The sequence below is a fragment of the Episyrphus balteatus genome, chromosome 1, assembly GCF_945859705.1.
Source record: "Episyrphus balteatus chromosome 1, idEpiBalt1.1, whole genome shotgun sequence".
Taxonomy (NCBI): Eukaryota; Metazoa; Arthropoda; class Insecta; order Diptera; family Syrphidae; genus Episyrphus; species Episyrphus balteatus.
Window position 1 is genome coordinate 38,882,494 of NC_079134.1, and position 11,285 is coordinate 38,893,778.

Sequence of the window (11,285 nt, forward strand, 5' to 3'; positions counted from 1 at the left end):
GTCAAAAGGTCACAAAAACTGGTTTTTCACGATTTTCAGCAAAACGGTAAGTCTTATCAAAAAATTTTCAATGCAAGAATTGTAGACCAGATTATTATATATAAAAAGTGTCATGACACTTTTTTTCCTAAGACCCACCGTTTCTTAGGTATAACGATTCAAAAAGTTGAAGTTTAGTTGTAATCGTCATAATCCTATTCCTGAAAAAAAAAACTCCTAACTGAAAAGTTCCTGAAATTTCATTATTTTTTTAGCTTGAATTTCGTTCCTCAACTGTTAAGAATATGGGGAAACCAAAAAAAATGGAAATTTTCGCCATTTTTCCGATTGGGGCCCTTCTCCCGAAACCATTTCCCTGGGAATTTTTGTTTAGAATATTTTTGAATATATACAGGGTGTGCAATAGAGAATGGACAACCCTAAAACGGCTGATAGCTACACTTATGACTGTTCTAAAAACAGATAGAAAAAAGTTCTATCGCAACCAGTTCATAAAATATTGGCTTTTTTTCGTTCAGTGTATTTTAAATTTTATCATCTTGTGTTTTCGTTCACTACAACCACGAATGAATGAATTTTATTTATTTCTTTTTTTTATAATTTTCTACAATAATTGGATGAGTACATAAACACTTTAAAAATTTCATAGCTATTGCACATTTTCGTAAAAAAAATGTTGAAATCTGTTTTTTGATGCAAAATGTAAAAAAAGTATTTTATGAAAAATTTTAAACACTTGTGGTATAAAATAAATCTATAGAAACCTAGGTGGCCATCTTTCTTAAAAATATTCTGGTATAAGGAGAATATTTTTAAGAAAGATGGCCACCTAGGTTTCTATAGATTTATTTTATACCACAGGTGTTTAAAATTTTTCATAAAATACTTTTTTTACATTTTGCATCAAAAAACAGATTTCAAATTTTTTTTTACGAAAATGTGCAATAGCTTTGCAGTTTTTAAAGCATTTATGTACCCATACAATTATTGTAGAAAATTATAAAAAAAAGAAAAAAATAAAATTCATTCATTCGTGGTTGTAGTGAACGAAAACACAAGATGATAAAATTTAAAATACACTGAACGAAAAAAAGCCAATATTTTATGAACTGGTTGCGATAGAACTTTTTTCTATCTGTTTTTAGAACAGTCATAAGTGTAGCTATCAGCCGTTTTAGGGTTGTCCATTCTCTATTGCACTTCCTGTATATATTCAAAAATATTCTAAACAAAAATTCCCAGGGAAATGGTTTCGGGAGAAGGGCCCCAATCGGAAAAATGGAGAAAATTTCCATTTTTTTTTTTTGGTTTCCCATATTCTTAACAGTTGAGGAACGAAATTCAAGCTAAAAAAATAATGAAATTTCAGGAACTTTTCAGTTAGGAGTTTTTTTTTCAGGAATAGGATTGTGACGATTACAACTAAACTTCAACTTTTTGAATCGTTATACCTAAGAAACGGTGAGTCTTAGGAAAAAAAGTGTCATGACACTTTTTATATATAATAATCTGGTCTACAATTCTTGCATTGAAAATTTTTTGATAAGACTTACCGTTTTGCTGAAAATCGTGAAAAACCAGTTTTTGTGACCTTTTGACCCCTATTACTCTTAACGCGGACACGATATCAATGTCGATTTTTCACATCTTCATAACAAAGCCGTCATTAAGCTGTATACCAAAATTCAGCCCAGTAGGAATTTTTCCGCAGATTGGGCTTAAAAATGACTAAAATGACTGGGCTAATAGGGTATTTTGTAAATATTTTATTAAGGACAAAAAAAGGTATCTGTACAAGTTTTGTGTTTGAATTTTAAACTTAACAAATTTTTTTGTGGTTTTTTTTTGGATTCTTATTTGAAACATAATTTTCTTGTATATTTTCATTTTTAAAATTAAAAATTGTATTATTATATCTATTATTTTATGATTAATTTGCTATTACTAAATAAGAATAACTTAAATTATTAGAGTTCAAGTTGCTATAATTTGTAAGACTTTTTTATACAAACTTGGTAAATGTTCATAGAAAACCTATGAAAAAAAAATTTTAATTAAAAAAAAATAAAAAAAATAAAAAAAAAACAAAATTCGCTTTTCAAAACAAAAAAAAAAACAATGTTTTAAATCAAATTGAGATCCGAAACAAGCATACAATAATTTATTTTCATTCTTTTTTTCATTAGATCCGTTTATAAAAAAACTATTTTTTTTTTTTTTAATATATTTATTTTTTTTCAAAAAAAAAAGAAGCTAAAAACAAAGTTGGTTTGCCATTTTGAAGCAATTATTAAACAGCACCTAAAACCAAAATTTCAAAAAAATTCAAATCCCATTTTCGAAAATTGGTTTAAAAAAAATAATTAGTTTTTTTTTAATCCAATTTTTTTTTTATATTCACTTTTTGATTTGTATTAAAATAATACAAATGCTTTCGTAAAAATAAAATTCTTTGACATCGGAATCGTAGTTTGGGAGAAAATCAGAAAAGAACTATTCTATGGCGAAAAAATTTTTTCAATAAAAGATGAATCTTAAAAACTAACATTTGAATTTTTCTAACAAAATTGTTGGAGCCGTTTTTGAGAAAATTTTACTTTTCCGAAATCGGTATGTGACAGGTAGGTTCCAAAAATCCCTTTAAAAAACGCTAGATACCCAGTTTGATGTTTATCTATCCATCTGTTTAAGTTGTGTCTCCTTAAAAAGATAGGCTGATAAAATGGCAGACTGACAGGCAAGCGAACTCGCAAGTAAAAACATATGCAAACTGTAGCAAATGATGTTCTCCTTTTGAAATTAAAAAAAAATTATTATTATTTTTTGAACCGTTACCGTACCTGTCTTAAAATTTCTCATAAGCAACTTAACCGATTTAAACAAAAATGTTTGTACAAACACCTTGTTATAAAAAGCCGTATTGTAAAAATTAAAAATAAAATAATTTTTACTAGTGAATTTAAATTTTTTTTTTAAATCTATATTATGCTCGTATATATTTCTTTTAGGTGGCATACCACATTTTTACTTGCGATATAGGTACTATAGGGCAAGTTTAGGATTCGTAAAAAAAAATCGAACTCGAGATAACAATTTTACATGACATTACGATGATGGAGAATGCCAAAAAAGTGGGTCTGGCAATTCTGTCTGTCTGTCTGTCTGTGTGTCTGTCTCTATCTGGAGCTGCGGCCTAAACGAGTGAAGTGATTTTCTTCAAACTTGGTAGTTAGCAGTTTTTGGTGATTCCCTAGAGGGGAAATTGAAATTTTTTTTTTATGACCAAAACTAACGGTACCTGTCATATAACGGAAATAGAAAAGTTAATTTTTTTCAAAAACGGCTCTAACGATTTTGATTAAAATTTTTGTGTGTAGTACTACACATAAGGGCCAACTTTTTAAATAAAAAAAATATTTTTTGTACCGTTATTAACGGTACCTGTCATAGAACGGTTTTTTTCGTTTCTGAATATCTCGTACAAAATTAACCCGATTTAAATGAAAATTTTTATACAAAAGTGTGTAAGTAAAGATAATATTAAAATTTTAGAAAATTTTCAAAAAACGCATTTTTGGTTTTTTTAAAAATATTTCAAAATTTTTTTTTGAAAAATCAATTTTTTGAAAACGGATCAATGAAAAATTTTGAAATTTAGTTTTTATGTGTAAATTGATTATTTCTTCAAAATGGCATACCAACTTTTTTTTTTTTTAATGTTAAAAAATTTTTATATATAAAAAATTATTTTTTTAAAAAACGGCTCCTACAATTTTCGAAATTTTTTTTCTAAAAATACCTTTTTATACAAGAAATAAAATGGCATATTTTTTTTTTTTTAAGATAATTTAAAACGGAGTTTAATTAATTATAAAAACAGATTTAATTTTTTTATACTACTTATGAAATTTTAAATTTCTTGAATAAAAAGCTTTAACATTATTGTTACTTTAAGCATAAGAGCAAGTACGTGCGACCCCAGTCGTGCAATTTATTTATTTGAAATTTGTTTGTTATATAAGAAATTAAACATTTGAAAAGATGTTTTTGTAATATAAAAATATCAAATTTTAAATTATTGTTTAATAACTTCTTTTCACTAAATCCCAAATGAGATAATTACGCAAATTATTTCATTTCGAATGTCAAATTCTATAGAAAAAAATAGAATTTGAAATCTGAACTGACCTCATTTGCGAAAATTGTCTCATTTGGGCTTTAGTGAAAACAGGCTATAAGTTGTTGTTAGGATTTTCAAAACCCATTTGTTGTGCTTTTTTTTAAATTTTAGATATATAAAAAAAAAGATTATTTTTGAAAACACCTTCGAAAAATTTTGTTTAGAAAGTTTACATATTTCTAAGCATTCCTTATTTTGAATTTTTCACTGGTCAGCATTGTTAACGTCCATTGTAAAACTGTACCTGTACGTTTTTATATTATAATTGGACCTTGAAGGCATAACCGTTGTACAAGACTTCTCTTTCAGCTTTATTTCGATCACTAAAGACAACAGAGTTGATTTGGTCATCACTCATCACCAGGGATAGGATGTTGTGGAATTTGCCTTTTTTTCTTGCTCAATCGTACGACATTATAGATTAAAAACAAACACGTTTCACATCCCCCTCGTTCCAAATATATGTATTTTATTTTGCCTTTTTTTTGCCTTTTCTTTCGTTATTGCCTTTTTTTGCCTTTTCTCTTGTTATTGCCTTTTTTTGCCTTTTCCTTTGTTTTTTATCTTTTTAGCGTCTTTAAAGTAATGCTTACACACAAAACACTCAAATATACAAACAAAAAGCTTAAGGCCATTTGCTGAATCGAAACTTAAATAATTTATGTTGAACATAAACTCTTATTCCCTACTTTTTCCTCTGCGTAAACTGTCACATAAGGGTTTGTGTAGAACTAAAATGCTTAAGTTTCGATTCAGAAAACGGGTCTAACTTACTCAGTACATTACTTACTCAATAGTTACCCCACACAAACAAAATTTAAGTGAAAAGATCTACCTATATGCAACTTGTTTGTCTGCTATTGCTACCATTTATTGTCTTCTACGTTCTATTGCGCGGCCGACAACCGACACGTATCAGGGTTCTAAAGCTAACTTACTCAATTTACAATACTCCATTGAAGAAGTTCTCCAGATTCTGGACATATTCAAGAGAGATTTGGAAGCTGCGAAAAGGGCAGTCGCAAAAGATGTTTTTGAGAAGTACAGATAAATTTTTTGGTAAATAAGGGACTCGAGAGAGTTGAACAAATAAATTGCGTAATACATGGGAACACAAATCAAGAGCTCCCGTCAAATGTTGAAGTGGGTTATGTCGAGTGCTTTAATTGGGGTCCATTCGTCTCAACAGATGTAGAGAGATCTTTTAGCTCCTTTAAAGCACTCTTAAGGGACAATCGCAGGCGCTTGTTAACTGAAAATTTAAAAAAAACTCTTGATTGTTCAAAATCACTGCAATTAATTTTTATATTTCATGCTTTCTCTCAATAAATGCCTTTTTATGCCTTTTTGGGAGTTTTATTTTGCCTTTTTTAAGTTTTTAGGTCCACAAGATCCTATCCCTGCTCATCACTAATTATCAAAGACCCCGATATGTATACTTTTACACTTGGGAAGCACAGCCTTTTAAATAAATGTCAGGTTCATATAGTTATAGGTCTGTATTAAAATAAACACAGTCTGTTGCTGTTGGTGCGTATGTTGTTTTACGATTTTTGTCCACAGGGATAAAAACAACACTACTTTAATTTTTTTTGTAATATTGTCAGATATCTTAGAACCCCACTATTCCCAGCTCTAAAATAATATAATTTTGACCGTCTGTAAATATTTAAAAAAAATTCAACACATTTCACTATTTTTAATCAGTTTTTAATCAGAGGGAACTTAGAGGGTCACTGTGGTGTATGTGTAACCTTATTGAAAAATCGTTTTGCAAATTGTTTTATTCTTTATACAAAATGTGACCTTTCAAATAAGTTAATTTGTTAAGTTGGCATACGATCGCTTATTATAATTATAAACACTTTTAGACGAAGACTCTGAAATATTGTCAAAGTTGCTCCGGAAACATGAATTTCATAAAATTTCGATTAGTGAGCACAAATGCTTGACGAAGGTTCCTGAACAGAATTTATTTAAACAAAAATCTTATCCTAAAACGGGTACAATTGGGTAAGTCCATAAACCAATCTATTATTTATAGCAAAGTATTTATTTTTAGTCAAAACATTTAACCACTTATTCTCATTACTGTATCGCAAGCAAAATCTACCTGTTCTAATATTATACACTCAAATAAATATTTCTTTTTTAGTGTCAACAAAAAACTAAACAGTCACTTTTTTTATTTGTTTAAACATATATTTCTTTTTACTTAAAATATATTATCGAAAATGCATAGTTCTCAAAACGAAAGATCTCGAGCTTTTCTAAGCAAAGTAATGACAAAAAAAGGTCGTTCTGTCGGCGAGTCCAGGGCATCTTTAAGAGATCATCAGCAAATTCATCAAAGAAATTCAAATCAATATGGAAATCAAAAATATTCTGAAAATTTGGAACAAGACCCTTACGATATTAACCCTTACGATATTCAACAATTTAAAACACTTGCAGAAAGTCATGGTGGTGGTGATTATAGGCATGAACCGATTTATAGCAACGAAAAAGAATACTATGACAATGATTACGTTCAGCATAAAAAATCACAAACTGAATTTACAAAAAAGAAATCGGATGAAACATTTTCTCAAAAAAGCAGTTTTACTGATCGCAGTGATAGTACACGACAAACAGCTTTAAGGAAACCAACCAAAAACGGGAAACAACTAAGGGAATTAGTTGGATCGAAAGCAAGTCTGCATAAGTTGATTAAAGATGGCATTACTAGCGTCAGTAATCGGAATCTTTGTGCTTGTAATACAGAAACCAAATTAAACAACAACTATCAACAGCGAAAACCAAATACGGAGTTACTGATGAGATCTGAAAGTGAAGAGTGTATTCCATGTTCATCGTCTAAATCTGCTGAACGGATCAATGACAAAATAATCCATCCAATGGTTAAGAAATTTCGTTTGTTGTATTTGCATAATATTAAGGAAGAAGTTGGAATAATGGAAGACTTGGAGTTGCTGCCAAATAAGTTAGCTACATTTTGCAAGGAAATGGAAAAAGATTTGTCAAAAAATTCTTAGTTTATCGGTGAATAGGGCGAAAAATTTTCTAAATTCAAAATAAAGATTATGTTTTTGAGGTTAAATAAATCGTTTTTTAATTAAAGTTATTTAATTTCCAAGAAATTAGTTCAGAAGGGCTTGGTGAAATGGTAACACTGTGTTACAAAATAAGAATCATGTCAATTACTTTGAAAATGACCTAGCAGAGGTGGTAGGTATTACTGAGTACATCATATTTCGGCACTTGAAATATTTCGTAGACCCTCAAAATTTCAAGTTATCGTCAAAAAACCGTTTTTCAATGTTTTCAGATTTCAACGATTTTTTACTCAGCCATTTTTTATTATGCTCAAGCACCAAATTTGTTGTAGATTTTATGGGCTGAATCTCAAAGTACAACATTTTTTTTTTACCGTTTTATAGAGTTCGGAAACCGTTTTAAGTTACATTTTGTGTTTTGAAAATTTTTTTATAAACAGTTTTATTGCTCTATTTATGCTGAATAAAAAAAGTTTGATTTCATCAAAATTAGTTAGACATTGTGGAAGTTGTGATTTTTTTACTCAAGAAAGAAATTTCAATTTTTTGGGACAATGAAAGAAATGAAAAATTAATTTCTCTGTTTATAATAGGGTAAAGATAGAAATTTTTGTATGGTCTTAATTTTTAGAAAAATTTTAATTCTTTGTAACTACTTTTAAAAAATTTTGATATCGATTTTGGTTGCTCAGATATATATTTTAAAATAAATACTGTTCATTTTTTCTTAACCATGATAACACAAAAAAAAATGCTTTCTTGATTCTGCATTAATAGAACAATAAAACTCTTTATGTTTATATACTTTGTATATGTTATGTATATGTTTATATACTTTGAGATTCAGCCTATAAAATCTACAGCCAATTTGGTACTTGAGCATACTAAACAAATATTTTCAAAAAAAACAAGTACTCCTCTGTTTAGAAATGTAAGAAAATCTGAAATTGTCCGAAAAATGGCTGAGTAAAAAATTGTTGAAATCTGAAAACATTGAAAAACGGTTTTTTGACGATTACTTGAAATTTTGAGGGTCTACGAAAAATCAGTTGATTTAAGGGACTATTTAAACCATAATTTGTTCTGCTAAATATTGGACATAAGATAATTTGTCTACGTAAATTAGCTTGACAGTAGCTGAAATTTAGACGATCCAGAGCTGATGGAGATGTTATTGACCCATTTATTAATTTTAAAATAAAACATAACTGTAAATATTGCCTATGGCACGTTAGTAACGGAAGATTGATTAACCTTAATCTATTTGCGTACGGGGGAAGTGTATAACCTGGAGACCACGGGAGCAAGCGTAGACAAAAACGCATGAACCTTCTTTGGATGCTCTTAAGGCGGTCTATGTGAACTGAGTAGTATGGTGCCCATATTACACAGCCGTATTCTAGAACTGGTCTCACAAAAGACACAAAGTAATTTTACGACATTTAATTTTTTTTTTTTTTTGTGTCCAACATATAGTCATATGTTATACAGTTCTTTTTGCGTGTAAAACACATTGTTTAACATTTGTCTAAATTTAATAAAAGACTGTTTTCATTACACCATTCTCTGAATGAATACAGATCACTTTGAAGATCTTAACAATCTTTTGTTGATATTATTTTCTTAAAAATTTTTACATCGTCAGCATAGATAAGTAAAGATGAGTTTTTCAAAATTGAAGGCAAGTCATTAATATATAATATAAATAACAATGGACCGAGGTGGCTGCCTTGGGGAACACCAGAGTTAATAAAGAATTGATCAGAAAGTTCATTTCTGAAATTCACACTATAAGATCTAATTCCCGAATAAGATGAAATCCATAATAAAAACGATTCGTTAAAACCAAAAGCTCTTAGTTTAAATATAAGTGTTTTGTGACAAAGCTTATCGAATGCTTTGCTAAAATCGGTGAATACAACATTAACTTGTTTATGATCCTCAAAAGCATCGAGGCAAAACGTGGTAAAGTGGAACAAATTAGTAACTGTTGATTTATTTTGAATGAAACCATGTTAATTGGCACAGATAATGGATCTACAGTTTAAAGACAAGACTTCACATATAATTACGGTGACCATATTTCTGGAACCGAAACCCGGGACAGATAAAAAATATTGATTTTTGAAAAAAAAAAGATTTTGTTAAATGAGTTTTCATAATTTTTCCTTACTATTTTAAGGGAGCGTTTTTGTTGAAATCATTTAAGTCGTTTACGAAATCAGAAATCAAGAAAATGGTTTTATAATAATGTCTGTTGATAACTTATAAAAAAATATTTTTTTAATCAAAATCGGGAGAGCTGTTTTTTAACATTTTAATTTTATGTTAAATGATTTTGAAATTGTATGATCTTTAACACAACTTTTAACGTATCCTTAAAAGTTTTGAAACTTATCTGGGTTCCTTACTCTTCCATATGTTGGTCTTTATTTTAAAAAAAATTTACCTGGTGTAACAACCTGACAAACAGAAGCTGAAACTAAATAATTGACTAACATTAAAAAAAAAAACTTAGACTAGGCGAAACGAAAATTTTCATACAAAACCAGCACAACGAAATCGCAAACGAAAATTTTGCTTTTCGCTGCACACGAAATTACGAAATTCTTACCTGTGCTAGAATATATGGAGATTTTTCAATCGTTTGTCACTTCCATTTACTTGTCCAGGCAATTTTTCTTGCAGCAAAAGTTTTTTGACTTTGGAGACTTAGAAAAATTTTCGTTTTGCTTCAGCAGCGTACTAAGCTTAATGCTTTCCAGCTACTGTTTTCTTGTTTTCCGTACAAAGTATTTAAAATATTGAATACAAAATTCAAATACGGGACAAACACGGGACAAATCACAAAATACGGGACACTTATACGTCCCGGGTTTCTTAAATAAAAACCCGGGACAAGCTGTAGAAATACGGTACAGTCCCGGGTAAACCGGTACGGATGGTCACCGTACATATAATGGACTCGAAAATTTTTGGGATGACAGAAAGTTTTGCAATAGGACGATAATTGGCAATTTCATTCTTAGACCCTTTTTTGTGAACTGGTGTTATAAATGCACTTTTCCACAATATAGGAAATGTTGAGAATTTAATAGATACATTGAAAAGAATACAAAGAGGATAGGTTAATTCAGACACACACTTCTTCAAAACACAAGATGGAACACCATCAGGGCCCGGACTGAAACAGTTCTCAAGATCATGAATTTTTTGAGTTATTGAAATTTCTTGAATGCCGAAATTGATGGAACTAAGGTGCGAAAAACTTAAGTTTGGAGAAAATGAATACGAGGGTTCTTGAGAACTAGTTAATAAAAATGCGTCTTTAAAGAAATTAGCAAACATATTTGAAATCTCTCGCGAATCATGGCTTGAATTCATATTTAAGCTCATAGAATTAGGGTATCCGTCAATTCCGTTTACTACTCACAAAAGACCAAAAGTTTTTAAGGTCATGTTTTAACTCATTTTGAATTTTAAATATATAATTTGTATACAATTCTTTGGAATAGTCAGTAAACATAGTTTTCAGTTCAGAATAAATCATAAAATCACCATAAGCTCGGGATGCACTATATTTTGCCCAAGCTTTATTTCTTTTATTTTTTAAATTCTTAAGTTCAGAATTAAACCATGGTGCAGTTTTAAGACTTTCAAATGATCTTCGAATGGGAATGGTTTGATAAAAGCAATCAAATAAAATGCTATAGAATTTAAAACACATCTCGTTAATATTACAATTTAAAAAAGTTTGATTCCAGTCCAAATTACATAATAAGTTTTTTAGTTGATCGAAATTGCATTTTTTGTAATCAAATTTAAGTTTGTTATTTGAATTAAGAGAAACATTTATTAATATTAATACTTAGATATATGTCTAACGCTGGGTGGTGTCGGTCTTCTTCCAACAGTTTAGTATGAGCGGGAGTTACAACCATGTCAGTGTATATAGTATTGGAGAATAAAACTAAGTCCAGAATTTTATCAAAGCGATTTGTTATTCCATTGAATTGGCTGAGTCCGAATTAATTTCGTTTTCGATTGGA

General features: G+C 29.3%; 1 protein-coding gene across 1 annotated transcript; it reads left to right on the forward strand.

The window, feature by feature from the left end:
* Positions 1 to 6,327: 6,327 nt before the first annotated feature.
* On the forward strand, positions 6,328 to 7,284 carry LOC129912828 (uncharacterized). Its single transcript, XM_055991247.1, has one exon. The coding sequence runs from the start codon at positions 6,415 to 6,417 to the stop codon at positions 7,213 to 7,215; it is 801 nt and encodes a 266-aa protein (XP_055847222.1). The 5' UTR covers positions 6,328 to 6,414; the 3' UTR covers positions 7,216 to 7,284.
* The last annotated feature ends 4,001 nt before the right edge of the window (positions 7,285 to 11,285 follow it).

What these genes read in the sequence shown, in the direction of transcription:
- LOC129912828 (XM_055991247.1), top strand. Translation starts at nt 6,415, where the DNA reads ATGCATAGTTCTCAAAACGAAAGATCTCGAGCTTTTCTAAGCAAAGTA.